This window comes from Cyprinodon variegatus, unplaced genomic scaffold (assembly GCF_000732505.1).
Source record: "Cyprinodon variegatus isolate N-32 unplaced genomic scaffold, C_variegatus-1.0 Scaffold239, whole genome shotgun sequence".
In the NCBI taxonomy this organism is placed as follows: domain Eukaryota; kingdom Metazoa; phylum Chordata; class Actinopteri; order Cyprinodontiformes; family Cyprinodontidae; genus Cyprinodon; species Cyprinodon variegatus.
In genome coordinates this window covers 518,703-537,324 of record NW_015150692.1, presented here as the reverse complement: position 1 = coordinate 537,324, position 18,622 = coordinate 518,703, and the positions used below count along the sequence as shown (strand labels likewise).

Sequence of the window (18,622 nt, the reverse complement as noted above, 5' to 3'; positions counted from 1 at the left end):
CAATTATCTTTAATATTAAAAATATTTCCCCTCTTTCAGCCGAGAATAAGACGAAATTTTAAAAATGGGTTCCCTCCCTTTCTCCTTAATTGGAAATAATAAATACAGTCAAGATGAGTGCCCAGCTCTTTTTCAATGTGTACCTATATTTTTGGCATAAAGTTTTTTTTTTTTTTATGGTAGATTCTATTATTTCTTCTTTTTTTGTGGAATGACAAAACACCTAGAGTTAAACGAAATATACTTCAGAATTGTAAGTTCTGGGGAAGCCGAATTGTCAATTCTACTACTAACTAAAATTATACTCTAGTCCAGGTCAGGAGATGAAGTCTGGTATCAGCTGGAAAGGCAGTCATGCTCCTCAGTTTCTCTACTTGCTTTATTGACTGGCCCGATGGCAGCTAACCCCTCTGGCCTGACCTGCAACCCTGTGGTAAATGCCACACTTAAAATAGGGAAAGTTTAGGAAACATTTTAAGTGTAATGCTCCTATGGCTTCAGCCCAATTGTTATAAAATCCTGTGTTTAAACCTACATTCACTGATCCAACTTTCTCCTTATAGCATCAGGGACTTAAAAGTTTTGAGGATTTTATAGGGTAGGGATTTTTTGCTCTTTCGCAGACCCAGCTGCTGAATTCATCCTTTCAGCTCCCTGTCTCTTTAGATTGTTTCCAGGTGAGGAATTGTGCACAGTCCTTATTTGCCAACTATCCTCACCTCCCACTAAGCAGCCATAGGGTGAGCTCTTTCAATTCAATCCCTCACAAAGATCTTTAATCTCAAAGGTTTACAGTTCTATCCAATCTTATGATCATTATCTAACCATCAAAATGAGGGAGACTTATGAGTGTGAGTTGGGGTTGGTCTTTGATGAAGACTGGTGGGAATCGGCGCTGAAGGCCATTCACAGATTTTCTATGTTCCCGCCTGACCTTAATACAGACTAAAGTTGTATTTAGATGATACTATTCGAAGACTAGACTGGCACACATCTTTCCAGATATGGTAGACCTCTGCGACAGATGTGGAAACACATCCTGCAATCTGACGCATGTTTTACTCCTTTCCAGCTCTCTAAAACTTTTGGCAAGTTTACTTCAATGCTTTTCACATCTCACTACATGTTATTTTTGGTCTTCTGGATGACAGTACTTTATATTGCTTGTGAAGGTTCTCAGTCATCAAGGTCACAGTCATCCCAAAAAAAGAAAATGAACAACAATCCCCTGGACTTTGAAGACGTCTTGCTTCCCATCCAGGAAGCTTTTTCAATTCAAATTATCAGGAATAATGTTTAGTTCGAGGTTTGACTCAACTTTTTTGGATATGCTTTATATTCTACTAAAGAATATAAGTTGCAGGTGATAGCTTTCACCTCACTAAAAGCCACCTCCTGAATTGGAAATCCATGACTGCTCCCTCCAGTACACAGTGGATTTAAGAGGTTATGTCTCTTTTAAAAGTCAAGAAAATTAGTTATTCCAGACGTTCATGGACTTTTTTTAAGTTATGCAACCCTCCTTCACCCACAACCCATTGTTTTTTTTTCTCTCTCTCTCTCCTTGTTCCCCTCTTCTTTTTTTGTAATTATTTAGGTAAGTCATTCGTCATCTTAATTTTCTGTTCCTGAAAACGCTGTTCAACATCCAAGGGCGTATACACACACGTTTAAGGCTGACACCAATGTATCATGTAAAAACCTTTGTTATTCGTGTATACAAACATCAAAAAAAATATTAAACAGAAAGAACGATAGTAAAAATTAGCTATGAAAACAACTGTCGTGGCTATATGTTATTAACTAATGGGTTACAGAAACTTTAAACAAGTGGATAAAAGCAGAGTGTTTCTATTTGCTTACTTATAGCTGGGATTTTTAAAGCAAGCTGATTTATTCTGATATTTAGGTTTTGGCTAATATTGGACCAATTTCCTATATCTATATTGGCACAAATGACATTTTTGTTAAATTCCATTAAATAGACTGTGCCAACAGCTCTAGCCACACAATATTATGAAGCTATTTAGCCCCTAAGCAGCGTTTAGGGACGTAGGATGTTTCCTCATCTTCCTACCTCCTTCCTTACTGCCAGCCCTATTCAGACAACACTCATCATGGTGACTGTCGACACACTTCCACTCTGGTTTAAGTGTTGTTTTGCAAATTCAGATGGACTCTACATTGGGTCCACTGCCGTAAGTTTACTAGCTTGGCATCAGATTGGGCCAAATTTTATCTCCAGAACTGACTTAGCCGGGGAACTTTGTGAGGATCACGTTCTGTTAGCTATCCAGTGCTTTAAACACCCAACCTGGTCTTCTAACGTGAAAGGAGTAGCCCAACTTTCCCAGTGGATAGTGGACGACCTTATTGGCCACACTGTACATCATCAGCTTATTAAACAAACAAAAAGAAGCCTCAAAAACATGATTGTCTTTAATGGACTTTAATTATTTTAAGTTTTCCACATCTTCTAATCACTTCTCAAAGATTTCAGTACCAGCTCCGGTTGTGTTTGTGTCAAAAGAAACATAATGCAGACTTACGCAAACATCACAAATACATCTACCAACTTAACATCCAAGTATTTACACCCCATTTAATACTGTACATGTTGGAACCACAGTGGAGTCCAGCTGAACCACCTGTGAGGAAACCTTGACCTAAGAATTGGATCAATCAAAGTAAAATCTGTGAAAATCTGTTTCTTCAGCTGCTCTTTATCCTGAAGAGCAGGAAATATTACAAGGAAAACCCTTCGTTTTCAAAGAGCTGCCATCATCAGTCTGAAAACATAGAAACAAAATGGCTGAACTTTTCTTATCTGGTCTGCATTCCTCCAAAACACAAATAATTTAATAATAAAGACTGAAAACATTTAAGTCTGTGCATTTCATTTTACCAAAACAAAAATACCAAACAAACAAAAAAAAAAAACCCGAAATAAATTTAACCACAAAAATAAACCAATGAGAACAAAGAAAATAAATTAAACATATCTGGGATGGCAAAGGTTTGATAAATAGATTGTGATTGAAGTCTGGGTTTTTCTTTCTGCTTTGAGATCAAAATTCTCCTACATGTAGAACTCAGAGTGACTTAATGATTTATGTGTTTTAACTGGAAGAATAACATCAACTATTCAGGAAAGACTTCAGTTTTTACATTCAACTTAAAATGCTTTTTGGGGGGGGGGGGGCTTTTATCAGCATTTTCGACACATTAATGAATGAAATAAATAAACACAACTCTTTCTTTGTTACTCTTGAAAAGAATATTTTAGGATGCAGCAGCAGAATTAAACTGTCTTTACATTTTTACTGATTTCTAGTAACAGAGATTAAAAGGAGGCGTAAAAATTGGCCCGATGTTCCATTTAAATCTCTTGTTAAAGAGGAAATAAACATTTGAACTCTAAAAAAACCGTCAGTTTTTGCAGGAACCTCCTGCTGCCTTAAAGTAAACCCTGGATGTTTATTCTGTTGCTCATCTGAGTTGGTAATTCTATCGCTTTAAGTTTCATTTAAATCATTTTCTGAGCTGCAAAACAGCTTCGTATATAAACCTAAACTCAGTTTGACCAGCATCCTTGAGCCCAATCAGGGCCTTACTCACTGTTAACCAGCTGCACCACAAGCTTTCTGAAGGATTTTATACAGAAAAGCAGAATTTGAAGGAACTGCGGTCTAGAAAGTTGTACCTTTGTAACACTGGTCCGATTGTATTCATTAAAATGTACAAAAAACAGATATGCATGTATGTAAAAAAAAAACTAAACTAACTTGCAAAAAAAGAAAGATAGAACTACTACAAGGAACGGATAATAGTAAAAACTGACTCAAAACAAACTCCCAGACTTGGTGCTGAGATCTAATCTCCACCTGGAGGAAAGAACGACTCCTGAAGCCTCGAATTCAGACCTCATCTCCAGCAGCAACATCTGAACTGATCTCTCTTAACAGCAGCATGAGACAGCTTCCTGCATGCCGTTACCTTTCATCTAAACGATACAACTAAGTAAACTAAAACACTATGATGACTGGAGTATGTAAACAAAAGCACGGACAGAGCCTTCAGGAGGAACGGGACAGTTCCCCATCAGTAACCCAGATCCAGCTGGATTTTATGCTCGAACAGAGCGATGAGCAGCATGATGCAGAAGCCCAGTAGGATGCCGGCGTTCTGCAGCAGGAAGAAGCCGCAGTGGCTGAAGCCGTGGTCTCCGGCGTTGTTGTGCAGCATCTCTGGCACCTGAAGGAAAGGGGGAAAGAGACGGTCAAATCAAAGCAGACTGGAATCATTCCACCTGAAGGAAACAAGTAACTCCTGGACATTAGGGAACAATATGTTCAAAGGGAAGGAATAATCAGGTGATTCTGGGAAGACTTGAATGCATGAGAGCCCACATCCAGTTCAGGAGAGCTAACGCTCTGGTCCAGGACTCTGCAAACCTGAACAACTGAATGCTGTTTAGGAAACTGAGTCCTTTGATGAGCAGACAAACATCTACGCATGAAAGGAATCAGAGCTTAAAACCTGGTTTCAGCTCAACGGGCCTCTGATGGATGAATGCACTGGGGAAAAAAAAAAAAATCATTTTTTTTTTCTAAAATAAGTGCATTTGTTCTTGAATTGAGGAAGTATATGAGACACTTTGACAATGGAAAGACATTTTACATTTAAAATAAAACAATTACATTGTATATTTAAAGGGCATATTATCGATTTTTTTTTTTAAAGAGTAAAAATACTCATTCCGTTGGCAAATCATCTTATTTAAATAGTTAAATTAAGGGATAATACACTTAGTTAAAGACATGCTGACTCATTTCTGGATCCTTTTTCCAGTATGCAGCTGAGTTACCATTAAATAAAAAGGAAGATCTGTAAATATAAAGGGATATAAAAAAAACTGCAAGCCATCTTCTTTTCTCTCATTTCTCAGGACCGATGTGGCGAGACTCTGTCCAACCGACTAAATATTAAAGCAGCATAATTAAATCCTGATGCTCAACGCTTATAGAGCTTATAGTGTAAGTTTGAGCCCGGTGGAGTAAGGGCGACCCCTAGAGGTGAGATGGTTTAAATTGCTTATTAACTTCATTTATGTTCATTAGTTTGCAGAAGCTTGTCTACAGCCTCTTTACTGCACTCCAGGTTTTGAAGACCAAATATTTCAAACACTGATGATGTGATGAGAACCATTGTTCTGAAGGAATAAAACTAGAGTCCGTTTGGACCAAGCTGCAGCTGTCAGATCAATGGCCTCATATTTTGATTTTATGAAACTCTGGAGGTCATGGTCCAGCAGCTGCATGGTGCCCAGATGTTATCGATCAAACCTCTGACACTGAAACAAACCCAACCTCTACTGCCAGAGATGAAAGCAGGGATGACGTCATTTATTAAAATCTGAACCTGGACCAACAGACCAGCAGTTTGAAGAAAAAAAAAAACAAAAAAAAAAAAAACTGAGCATCTCTGAAAGTCTCCCAGTCAAGATCCTAAAACAAAAAAGGAGAAAATCACCAAAAGGATATCCTGTTATATTTTCATCTGCAGTCGTAGTTTTATAGAGAAACAGTTATAAAAAAAAAAAAAAACCTAACCATCATCCATTCGTGTCATTAGATGTTAAATCATTTATATTTCTATAGATGTTTTAAGCTTCTTTTTCTTCAGTGAAGCACTGTAAGGACCTTTTTTCTGCTCTCTAGCAGAACTAGGTTTCAAACAAGGATTATTATGTCAAGACTCTGTTAATCATGTACTAGTTAATGTTGTTTGAATAAGCAGCAGTTTACAACAGAAAACAGGAGAATGAGTAAACTGTGGCGTTAAATGTGATTTAGGCGCATCGGTAGAAAGTTGATCCAGTTATGCTATCAAAGCCTTTAAAATGCTAGAGGAAGCCTGTAGAACCTGAAGTGAAACTTTTGGGTTTATTATGGTGGATCATTTTCTGCTCTGAACTTTGAATCTGTTGCAACATCCACCCTGCAGGGCATCGGCAGCTCACCTAAATGTTTTCACTAGTGAATAATGTCTTTTTTCTCCATCAAACAATCATCTTCTCACAGTTTGGAAACTGGCTAATAATCCTTCCCAGAATCCTCCTCTGCTGATTTCTTCCCATGAATCAGATGAAGCTCCTGCTTGAAGAGGTGCATCTGATCATCATGTGAAGCTTGAGGCGAACCGATCCTTGTGCAACCGTTTACCTTCTTGACGCCTTGGAGCTGACGTCACAGATGTTCGAACCAAACCTGCTCTGGTCACCTACGCTTAAAAGATGCAGTCTGTCTGTTGGATGTGACGATAAAAAATGCGGCTGATATATTTCTCTAACCAAAAGAGAATCAACGTGGTCAGAGATGGCCGTCAGCGATCAGAAAGGCCGAATGGACGCCGACTGCAAGTAGCCATCTGTCCAGTGTACGGTTCTTATCAGCCGAATTTCAAAACAAGTCGGGAGAGCTAGCTTAGGCTGTTGCCAACTGGACTTAATCTCTTGTGCAATTTTTTTTCTTCAGAAAATTAACCGATTAGATTACACTGATTTGAAAGAAATGCATTTGATATTAAGATCTAAAGATTTAGCTGCAGACATTATCGTTGCATTTAGCCGTTTACATAAAGATCAGCAGAATGAATATCAGATGAAATAAGACTGTCAGTTGGAAAGTGCTGAAAAAAATCCAAGAACAAATTTTCTCTCTGTATAGTTTAAGCTAACAGGGATTTAAAGAAGAAGGATCTGTTCTGGTCAGAGGGCCACACCACAGTGCTACGCTGAGCGTTCGCTACTTAATATGGCCGTCGTTAGGTAGAATGCTTCATGAATCACGCTTCTGAAACCCATCAATTAAATTTCTTGATTTTTACATAAATTCATATCAAAGACTTATGAGCTTATATGTTTTAACAGTATGCAGGAAGACTCAGTAATCAGCCACAAGAGGGCGCCATGAGGCAGTTGTGTTGACTGAGCAGCTGATTGAGCAGCTTCTCAGAGGAAGAACCCTCCCCTGATGACCTTGGGTTCTGCTCCTCAGTGGGTCCAACTCACCATGTCCACCAGAGCCACATACATGAAGAGGCCGGCTGTGAGGGCAAAGATCCACATGCAGATGTTTTCAGCGTAGTGTCCGATTAAAATGCCCGTCACCATGCCAAGGTACGCCATCATGGCCGACAGCGCGTTGTAAAGGATGGCCTGCTTCACCGTCATGCCCGCCTTCAGGAGCACCGCAAAGTCCCCTGGAAACAGAACAGAGATCGTCAGACAGAAAACAGCAACATTTTCATCTACCGACACTTTCAGGAGAGAAAATAAAACTATGAACATGAAGGTAGCTCCACTCCTTCAGCTTGTTCTATGTCACTTTACATCAACAGATGGAAGACTGATGATCAGGGATGAGTTTTGCCTTCATGCAATATTTCCACAGCTGCAGGTAAAATAAAGCAGCTGATTTCCCTTCGAAGCCAAAGTCTGGTCTAAATAAAGGATAAGAAGCAGCCAAACATTTCAGCTTAGCTCAACCAGGAAAAAATAAATAAATAAATAAAACAATGCAACTGGGAATTGGTTTCCACACATGGATAAAGGGACGACAGAAAACTGCTGCAGAAATCTTTAATCAGACGACATCCCTGCTCTGCCCTCTGGGTCAGAAACACTGGAACTAGTGTTTGACATTAAACTCTAAACTCTGCATCCTGGAAGTAAATCAAATGTTTCACGGCACCCTCAGTGCTTTGTGTGTTCAGACTGAGACTAAAGCCGGGGATAAACTGTGCGATATTTTCAATCGTGGCACGCAGCTACAAATCAAACTGTATAATGAAACCGTAGGGTTTAAAACTTCCCAGCTCTCGATGTACGTTCTCACACTGTGCGACCCGGCGCTCTGATGCGATCTACATGCTCACACTGCACATCCAAAAACCACCCGCTCGACTGAACGGCAAGAGATGGCGCTGGTCTGACTCGAAGACTGGAAGAGGAAGAAGAACTCCTTTGTTTGCACATGCGCAGTGCTTGAGGTTCTGGTAAATCTGGTAGCTCTGCTTCAACTGCAGGATTTGTTCACGAACATCTCACAACGGCCGACTGAATTTTAATTAGATTTTCTCCTGACCTCACGATTCCTGATTAGGAGGTTGTGAGAGGCTGATCGCCCCACGTTACCTCCTGTATACTTCACGACGCAGGAAACACGATGAGGATGAAGCATGTACCGTACTTCCCGGACTATAGGCCGCTACTTTCCCCCAACTCTTTGAACCATGCAGCTTATAAGAAGCTGCGGCTTTTCTGTTGACTCTTTCTAAACGCCAAAGAAGAGAGTCAAAATTGGAAATTTAGCACAAGAAGAAGCAAGCAGCAGGAACTACAGAGAACAAATGTCCTGAATTCACACATTTTCATTTATTTGCTGCAATAAATCTCCTAAACTAATAAAGAGACCTGGGTAAACGTCTGCAGAGCTGAAATAAAGAGCTGGCGAAGCTCCATCTTTCAGTTGAAGCTCTTACAGCTGCGGGCCAACAAGCTAACAGGAGTTAGCCACCTTCCTTCCTCGTCCAGACTACAGGGGCTATATATAGAGCTCCCCCTACAGGTTTGGTGGGAGACACCGTAATAGCAGCTTAAAGCCTGCTTATACATGCATGTTTCCATTTTTTATTTGTTTTTTTTTATTTGTGAGGTGCGTTCTGTAGTACGGAAAATACGATAATATCAAAATAAATACTAAACAAATCCCAGATCCATAAATATTAACATCACAAACTGTGAAACTTGAAATCAACAGACTGAAATCTTTGGGATGAAGCCAGACAGTTTAGATCAGATAGAGACCTCTGATCTAAACCCAGTCCCTAAAGATCTACTGTCCTGCAGTTTTTACATGCATCTCTGCTCCAACATAGCTTAATTAAAGAATCAAGAATCCCCACTTCAGTATGCTGTCAAGTTTGGCTAATTCCTGGGAACCATTACGCGTTCATATCACATCTAACAAGGGTATGAGACTGAGTTTCTCCCTCCAGCCCTTTAGGTGGCGCTAATGAACTTAAAGTGGGTCTGCTGCCACACAGAAGGGGAGGTCCATGCATGATAATAGTAGTAAGAACTTTTTACACAAAGGTTACAATAACGTTCAGAAACAATGGACTCTGGACAGGCAAGCGTTCAGGTCAGGAAAACACTGAAACCTCAGAGCCAAACATTTACAAGCTTCCGCTAAGTGCAAAGGAAAAATCGCAATAAAATTGCATTATTGTTTTAAAATAATCGCAATTTTGTTTTTTGGCAAAAAATTGTTCAGCCCTAATCCTAACTTACTGAAAATCAATTCTGCTTGATAGGACTTTGGTCGACTGTCTGTTAGGAAAGGTTTTCTGCAAGTTAAACGTTTGTGAAAAAAATAAAATAAAAAATGCGAATTTGTAACATTTTTATTTGAATTTTAAAATGAAAAAAATATGTTTTGGGGAGTTTTCTATGTTCAGGAACAATTAGAAAAGCCCTCTTTAAATTTAAACCGTAAACTTTACTGCCTCTCCTGGTAACCAGCGCAAAGATGGAGGTCTTACCCAACTCATGAGGCAGCTCATGGCAGAAAACAGCCACCGACGTACTGAGGCCGCTGGACAGACTCTCAGTAAAAGCAGCTCCTGCAAAAACATACAACTGCATTAGAAGTGTCCAAAACTGAGACGGTTTTAAGCCGGATCTGCAGCGGCTTCTCACCGATGGCGAGGCCGTCGCTGAAGTTGTGCAGCCCATCTCCCATGATGACCATCCAGGCGAGCGTGGCCACGCCGGCCTGCTGGAAGTGCTGCTCTGAGTAGGAGTGGGAGTGGCTGTGTGGGTGGTGGTTCTGGGAGTGGTGGTGATGCAGGATGTGGTGGTAGTCATGATGGTGGTGGTGCATGCTGTCCGCCTGGCCCACCGTGTCATGGAAGTGGGAGTGGCATTTGTTCTCGCAGTCCTCCGCCGAGTAGGCGGCGTCCCCCGAGGGTCGGCCGTAGCTCTGCGGCGAGACAACGGACACCTGTGGCGTCAGCATCACCTGCTCCTCCTCCGCCACGTCATTGGAGTGGTCGGCAAACGTGCTGGCGCCGTTCGTCTCCACGTCTGAAGGCGGAAAACACAAGAAGGGACAAAACTGAGACGTCTGCAGCGTTGGCGTCAGGGCTGGAGTTTTGAGATTAACTCAGTTGATGTTTTTCTTTTTGCTGTCGCCTCTCACCTTCAGTTGGCTTCAGCTCGCTGGCCACCAGAGCGGGCTGCTTCTCCGGATCCGATTTATCATTCTGGTCCCATTTCTTCTGGATATGTAGGGACAGAAAATATTGTTCGGTTTCATAGAGGAAGAAGAAGGAGAAATCCTCCTTGTTCAACGGCAAACTCTGAACGAGCACATTTCATGATTTCACAAAGTTAATGTATTTCTTTGTTTAATTAAATGTAAACTGATTCCTAATTACAATAATCATTTAATTAGATAATGGATAAAAGTTTGATTTAATCCATCTAAATGGCAGTTCTACTGTCAAAGTTTCTTCTTGCTCCTCCTGCTGCAGGAAATGAATTAGCATTAACAATTATCACTGGCATTGAGAGTCCAGATGATGGTAATAAAAACAGCCTTAGATTACGGACGGGTGATATATCAAATATACTCGATGTATCTCAGGTTTTCCCCACGCACGATATTTAAAATGACAATCGCAACCATAGAGTACAAATTCGTTGGACGACATTAAGCCTATTTCACTGAGTTTTATTTTTCCCACACACTTTGAATGCATCATAGACCTGTCCTCCAAACAGGATTATTTTCTGTGCGCCACACAGTGAAATATGGCGACAGCAGTACAAACTTATTCTATCACCTAATAAGTAATCCGCTGCAAAATGAAGAATGTTGTGACGTCTGCATGCCGGCGTCTCCTCACACCGATTAAAATATTCTGCTTTGAATATTCTGATATTGGGCTGTGAAGCCGACGACGTTGGCTTTGTTGTTTAAAAAGCCATCTCATATGAGAGAAAAATTAATAGATAGAGAATCTAAAATCGTAATGAATAGCATCTGTGAGTTCCTCCAATACCTGTGATGTGGTATGGTTCAGAGGTTTGGAGGTGTTTTGTTAACTTGGCGATTTTCTCAAATTACAACTTTTTGTGCTCATTAAATTCCCAGCACGTATAGATCAGTGTAAATAGTTTTAGAGATGCTCTAATAACGCACTAATATTTGGACAGTATTTCCTTTTGTTTTTGTAATTTTAGGTCAATTTCTTTTTTCAAGAGCCCTTTTTTATTTTGCTCTTTATTTAGTATTGCGTTCTCCCCGTGCATGTGTGGGTTCTCTCTGGGTACTCCGGCTTCCTCCCACAGTCCAAAACATGACTGTTAGGTTCATTTGCATCTCTAAATTCTCCTTAGGTGTGAGTTTGTGAATGGTTGTTTGTCCTGTTCGTCTCTGTGTTGCCCTGCGATGGACTGGCGACCTGTCCAGGCTGGACCCCGCCTCTCGCCATAGACAGCTGGAACCCCTCGCGACTCTCAGCGTGAGAGAAAAAGGATGGATGGATTCAGTATTGTGTGTTTCTGCTTAGTTTCCTGGTTTGTTGCTTGGATCTTATTAAAGGTCTAATACTGGCACTGAAAGACATAATGTGGCTGTATTATTAATGGACAGCTTTGAGCTGGTTAAAATAAAATGTTTTTAATTTGAAACCAAAGGTTTGAATGAGTATATCAGTGCAATTTTATGCACTCTTTTGTTTTTGAATGTAATTTTATCATATTGTGATATATATTGTAGTATAGTGTATCGTGATATAGCCCAAATATATGGTGATATTAGATTTTCTTCATATCGCCCAGTCCTGCCTTAGATTATGCAGACAACATGTGACCGACCCTCGAGTTAATGAGCCGTTTATCTAATTCTAACCTTCTGCTTCTTGTCTTTGTACATTTTTCCCAGCGTCAGGAAGTGTTCAATCAGGAACATGAAGTAGACGCCTCCCAGAGCAGCTAGGCCTTTCCACATCCCATCAAGGTCTTCCCCGTTTTCTTCATGGATGTGATGCTCTCCAAGGTCCATACCCGGTTCCTCATGGTGGTGGTGGTGATGGCTTCCCTGAGACTGAAGAGAAGAGTTTAAAAACAATTTATGAAAAAATTGAAAATGATTTGGGGAACAAAATTAATAAGGTCTCATCTAAAAACCAACCAATACAGTCAAATGCCTAAAATATAATCAGGTGCCTGCAAAGCCAGGCTGTTTTATAAAATAACATATTAATAAAACATAAACAAAATCAAAATCCTGCCAATCTTTGCAAAGCTAAATAAATAAAACAACTGAAAATTGAGATGTTTTATTTTCTAACTTCTTATGATGAATGTTTTATTTCTTTCAGCAATTAAAAAACAATCTCCTGGACTTTGTTTCCAAGTTGGAAGATGTTTCGCTTCCCATCCAAGAAGCTCTTTCCATTTAAAATTCAAAGATTTTTTTTTCAATTCAAAAATTAAAATTCTAAATTTTTGAAATGAAAAAGCTTCGTTGATGAGAAGCAAAATGTCTTCAAACTTGGAAGCAAAGTCCAGTGGATTGTTTTCTAACTTTTTTCAAACACGTAGAAACAAACAACAACAAAAAACGTTATTCTGACACAATTAGTCTAAAATTTTGGAAAAGATCTCATATATCAGGCATGTCTAGAAAAAAGACATTTACTCAACTTGGTAGACTTTATGTTCCCTGTATATCAAGGTGGTTAATTAAAGCAGAGAGTGTGCGACCAAAGTGTGGCTGGTCACCATCCTCCACATGAACTCACATGAGGTATAAGGTGCAGGAAGGCGTCTCCACTCAGTGTCCCCACAGCCAGGGCCACCAGGAAGCTGAGGAGGAACTTGAAGAAAACTTTGTTCATGAGTGGGATGAGGACGACGCCGAGCAGCGACAGCATACTGATGATGGTGATGGAGACGAAGCCGCCGACCCACGCTGCAACAAACCAAAGCTTAGCTGAAACTAAACCCCCGGAAATTAACCCTTAATTCAATTTATTACTAATATAACAAAACACACTCTCCATTAGCAGGATTTTAGTTATTATATACAGTTATAAGTATAGTATATTACATTAATACACCTGATGAGGACAGATGTTAATTCTATTTGAAAAAAAGTTGTTTATTGGAGGCAACCAAAAACCTTTTTTTTTATTGACTGTTCAGGTATTTAGATTATGCAAGTAGAATAAAGAAACATCTGCTAAGTTCTGTTCTATCAGCAATCATCGCATTAAAGACATTTAGACATTTAAAGACATAACCATCAGTAAAATCTCTACCAATAAAGCGATCTGAACTAGGGATGCACGATATAATCGGCCCCCTATCGGCCTTAAATCTGAATATCGGACATCGGCCACCCCACCGATATTTAACCCGATATTTGATCAGCTTCTGAGTTTCTAAAGTCTAAAAAAAAAAAATAATTACTACTACTTCTTCCTCAAAAACTTCTTTTTTACAGACTTAAAAACTTCTAAAGACGAGGGAAAAAATATTGATACATTAAAATATCACAACATCTTCATATGCGGATATATTGCCATTTAAAAACACCATATCAATCTCTTTTACTAATGAAATATTGCTATATGTCATCGAAATTTTGCCATATTTTTATATGTTGATATACTGACGCGGTATCGATCTATTTTACTAACAACATCTCACAAGAATTTGCAAAATATCACGAGAGTTTGTAACAGAATGATGAAATTTCACGAGATTTTGAAAGTAAAATAGATTGATACTGCATTTTTAAAAATCAATTTGATATCAGCATATGAAAATATGAGTATATTATTTTTCAAAGTGTCAGAAATGAATAACAAAACTGCTATTTTCAATGACTACTTATTTTTGTCCAGTTTTAACATCAGTATTGATATCGGTTATCGGCTACATGAGTTTTAAAATATCGACATATTGGATATCGGCCAAAATCCCATTATCGTGGATCCCTAATCTGAACTGATCCTACCTGTTGCGATGTGTTTGCTGTTGTCTCCAGCAGCATTGTCGCTCTGGTTATTTGACGCGTGTTTGTGATCTCCATGGTGATTGTGAGAATGTTTATGGTGTTTATGTCCTGAAAAACAAACATCACAGTAGGTCACGGTGAGACAAAGCTGCAATGATCTGCCTCGGCTCTTTGAGGAACAGCTTTTCTTCCACTTTCCTGCTGAAACGAAAAATAAAAACTCAACATTTTCTTTAAAATGTCAATAGAAAAGGACTTATGACCACTGAACCACAGCCCTGCACCTGTCTTCTTAACCTATGGATCAAGCGTAGCTGACACGAGGAAGGGATTCCTCTCTTTGGTGTGTGTGCAGCTTTGCTTCACCATATTCGATCCTGCAGCCCACCGCCACTTATTTACTAACACACTTTTTCATTCCACTCGACTTTCCTTTAATATGCTCTGATACAGCAGCTTATTCTGACCACAGCATTTCTGCATCCTTCCCTTAAAACTCAACATCAATATTCTAAAAATCAGGTTTTTATTCACTATAGGCGCAACTAAAAGTTTTGTTTTACTTTGAAGAGACTTATCAAAACAAAGCACACCTGAGGATATTCTAATTGAGATCCAGCTCTAAAACAGCTTAACCTTCTGCTAACCATACAAGCAGACGATAATAAAGTATCTAAAGAGGAAGGTGTTGATGAGTCACTCCTGCAAACTGAGGAAGATGATTGCTGTGGGGACCAAAGGGGTATTGCAGGCTGGACCCCTTCCTCTGTTTTAATTTGCATGTTTTCTAAACAAAAACAAAGTTTTGCTGGGCTACTGTATAAAACCTCGAACTGAACTCTAGTCCAGACATTCTGAATTGATAAATCTTCCTGGATGGGAAGGGAAACATCTTCAGAATTTGGAAACAAAGTCCAGTGGATTGTTTTTTTACTTTTTTTTTTTTTTTTTTATGCTACAGGTAAAATCTTCATAGAAAGGTAAAAGCAAAAAATTTAAAACTTAACATCATTGTAAAATACAGGTTAAAAGTCGTACGTTCTGCTTAAAATAAATGTTTTTAATCTTTTTTTTAAAAGTCTGGATAGTCTGTGGTTCCTTCAGGTGATCAGGGAGGGCATTCAGGTCCGAGGAGCGGCAGAGCAGAAGGTCCGGTCGCCCATGGTGCTTAGCTGAGTCTTGGGGAGGAGGAGGTGGTTTGAGTGTTTTGAGCAGCAGGATGGCGTGTAGTGAGAGGGGTGAGCAGTTCCTATAACCAATCATTTCATGAGGAAGTCATAGAACCCGATCTCACAGGGATGAATTGGCTTTTTAACTTGCAGGAATGACTGAGCCGAAGCAATTACTGTTTTGGGTTTTAGAGTCTTTAGCTGCTGAGTAAATAACAGATACGTTTACACATTAAACTGGAAATGTTCACACTCATTTCCACAAGGTCTGGTCGCCACGGCTACATCATTACCTGCTTCATCTCATTTTCTTCAATTTGTTTTTCTTAATCTTTTTATTTTTTGCATCTGCATCATTCTGCATCATCTAAATTTGTACATCATTTTTTATAAAAACAATCCAAATGGTGATGTCAGAAGGAGCTCACCTGCAGCTGTTGATACTAGACTGAAAACTGAATTAAAAAAAAGAGAAAATAAATCTATTAAGTCATATTTGTCCAATAAAATATATATTTTGAGAAGCAGGAAGTGCTTAAGAAGTGATTAGTCATGAAGAGGAGGGAACCAGTTAATCAGGAGTAACAAACACAAAGGCGTTTGTTGTGAAAACAGTCGTGGTATCAGGGTGATACCACGGCTGAGAGTGGAGGCCATACTGGTCCTGCAGCAGCGCCTTTTTAAGGCTTTCAGCTTCCTCAGCAGGCCATCGCCGCCGCCGATGAACATCAGAAGGATCTTTCTGCATCAGTGAGTCTGGTTCTTACCTTTGTGGTCATGCTGGGAGACGTCTCCGTGCAGGAGGCACGCCCCACTGTCGATCTGGTTTAGCAGGGCGGGGCACAGGTATGCAAAGTCTCTGAGGGCGACGCCCCCTTCTTGTGACATCCCGTGGGAGAAGAGCAGACCTGAGGCGTTCAAACACTGCAGGAGGAAACATGGAAAATCAGACTGGTTCTGAAACCTAATGTTGAGCCTTAGTCAAGTTCTCCCAGAAGAAAACTTGAGCATAAACCTGCAGAAATCACAGATTCTGATGCGTTTGATTTAAAATCCATCCCTAAATGCTTTTAGGTGTTTATGTCTTCAGCTGCTGCAGCCTGAAAAGCCTAAAACGTGTTTAAGATTTTTTTTTTTTTTTTAGTCAACAGGAGGTGAAATTAGTGATAAAGATAGAAAACTAATTCTTTCCCCTGAATCAGCTGACTGGCAGCTCACATGAAAACATACAGTCAGATAAAGAAATCAAAGCACGGAGCATTTTCAGCCCAGAAACAAACCAACAAACTGCCAACAAATATCAGGGACAGAAGCTGTGATGAAAAAACTGAGAAAAATTACAAAACCCACCACAGGCAGTGCAACTATTGGAGTTCTAGATTATTTGGAGAACAATCTGCCTTCTGAAGCTGTAAAAACTTGTAAACTTGATGATTTTAACTTTATTCCTTGCAGAGCTGCTCTGAAGCTTTCGTTATGTCGATCTTCTTGTTTTAATCTGCAGATTCTTCTTTTGCTCCATAAAGGGTTCACTAATGACAAGATCTACTATTGAGCTGAAAGCAATAAACTCTGGATTTTCTTCTAAAAAACTCATTTATTCATTCTAAATGTATAAATCATGTATTTATGCAACTTATCAAATTAACTTAAGGTGTTAATCTGCAGATATTTTCCTCAATGTTTAAATAACCAATCATCAGAATAATTCATTACAATAAGAAGGGTTATGGTTGGCTGCGGAGATGAGATAGTTCTGTTGGATTCAGCAGCGTTTGACGCGGCGGTGCGGCTGACTGAGGCGCCTCACAGCTGCCTCCAAACCAACACTGACGTCTACTGGTCAAAGATTTAGACGTATTCCTCAGAGGAGCGCCTACGGTCAAATGAAAATCATCACAGATCAGCTGGTCTCCATCAGAGGACAGATTCCAGTTTTCCTGCATTTTTTGGGACCATTAAACGTCACAGACCGTCCCTGTTAACAGAGGCAGCATCGGGAGACGGAGACGTACCTCTTCACTGTCCATGCTGCGGTTCTGCAGATGGTCATCGTGATCATCATGGTGGTCGTGGTCGCCAAGGTCACTGTGGTGGCCGTGGTCGCCGTGGTGATCGTGGTCACCATGGTGATCGTGGTCACCATGGTGATCGTGGTGGTCGTGGTGATCGTGGTCGCCGTGGTGATCGTGGTCGCCGTGGTGATCGTGGTCGCCATGGTGGTGTTCATGGTGGTCGTGATCATCTCCATTCGTCTCCGCCGACCTGCCTTTCAGCGCCATCATGGCGGCGCCTCCGTCTCCAGGTGGACTCGCTCCATCCAAGCTTCTCTTCTTCGTTTTAACCGAAACCCCGGCGCCGTTTCCAGCCGTGGTTCTGACCTCCTGACCCGCCGCCATACTGGGTTTAATTAGCTGCAGGTCAGAACTCCCAGTTCTGTTCTGACTAGCAGTCTGGTTCCTGTGGTTAGCTTTATGGACATGGTGATGATGATGATGATGATGGTGGTGTTGATGATGGCCAAATTGATGATGATGATGATGGTGGTCGCCTGCTTGTTCCTGATGCTTCACCATGATGTTTCTGATCCGATCCAGACCGACGCTTCTTAAGAGACGCTTCAGACCTTCCAGAGAGATGGTGCCGTTCTCTCCGTATCTGTTTGGGCCAAAAAAAAAAAAAAAAAGAGTCAGAGTTAAAGCACCAAGAGGAAGAACAGAATCCTCCTCCCATTGCTCAGGTCGGGTTTTCCATTTGAAGAACACGACTATGGTTCTGCTCAGTCTTAACGACAATTGGTGGTGTTTTAGTTAAAGCGACAAACGCAAAGAGTTGCATCTTGTGATGAGGTGAAAGGAAGACGATCCACCCGTTCATGTTTGGTCTACTAAGGAAAACATCCTCTTCTGCTCGGATACCCGAGATAGAGCCCAGCTGATCCGGTCTCTGATAGTAAATAGAAACAATTCAGTTTATTCATCCAGCACCAATAAATATCAACCATCCAAAACACCTTACCAGACAGGCACGTCCATTTCTAGGCTCTAGTTCTTTTCCTGGTTTAAAACACTTGAATCAAATGATGGTTCTTTGGTGGGTTTCTGCAGAACTTTATTACATGCTGAGCAGGTTTTTTTTTATTTATTATTAATTTATATAGGTAGTCTCATAGAGATCCAAGATCTCAAAAAAAAAGGATAAATTTAAGTTAAGTTAGTAGCTAAATGAATGGTTTTACTTCTATACAGTCTGTAAAGCAATAATCAATCTGTTCTTGCCTTCTTTCCCCATTATCAACCCTTCCTGCTCACCTCTGGAACAGCGCCTCCAGGTGTTGCCTCCTGCTCTCCTCCGCTC

The 18,622-nt window shown here is 40.3% G+C and overlaps 1 protein-coding gene across 6 annotated transcripts in view; it reads right to left on the bottom strand.

Annotated features, from left to right (window-relative positions):
- Positions 1 to 2,439: 2,439 nt before the first annotated feature.
- Positions 2,440 to 18,622, bottom strand: part of LOC107089129 (zinc transporter ZIP6-like) — an 18,424-nt gene continuing 2,241 nt past the window's right edge. For 3 of the 6 annotated variants that reach the window (XM_015381713.1, XM_015381714.1, XM_015381715.1), the window contains exons 3-13: positions 17,391 to 17,923; positions 17,281 to 17,345; positions 16,033 to 16,189; positions 14,097 to 14,204; positions 12,877 to 13,046; positions 11,982 to 12,176; positions 10,266 to 10,344; positions 9,764 to 10,150; positions 9,607 to 9,687; positions 7,073 to 7,263; positions 4,019 to 4,254 (exon numbers count right to left, since the gene is read on the bottom strand). In XM_015381713.1, the coding sequence (XP_015237199.1) occupies positions 4,102 to 4,254; positions 7,073 to 7,263; positions 9,607 to 9,687; positions 9,764 to 10,150; positions 10,266 to 10,344; positions 11,982 to 12,176; positions 12,877 to 13,046; positions 14,097 to 14,204; positions 16,033 to 16,189; positions 17,281 to 17,345; positions 17,391 to 17,923 (2,119 nt within the window). In that variant the 3' untranslated portion in view covers positions 4,019 to 4,101. Of the gene's footprint in view, positions 4,255 to 7,072; positions 7,264 to 9,606; positions 9,688 to 9,763; positions 10,151 to 10,265; positions 10,345 to 11,981; positions 12,177 to 12,876; positions 13,047 to 14,096; positions 14,205 to 16,032; positions 16,190 to 17,280; positions 17,346 to 17,390; positions 17,924 to 18,576; positions 18,617 to 18,622 lie in introns of those variants that run through there. The other 3 variants (XM_015381718.1, XM_015381716.1, XM_015381717.1) reach the window with 3 other exon arrangements.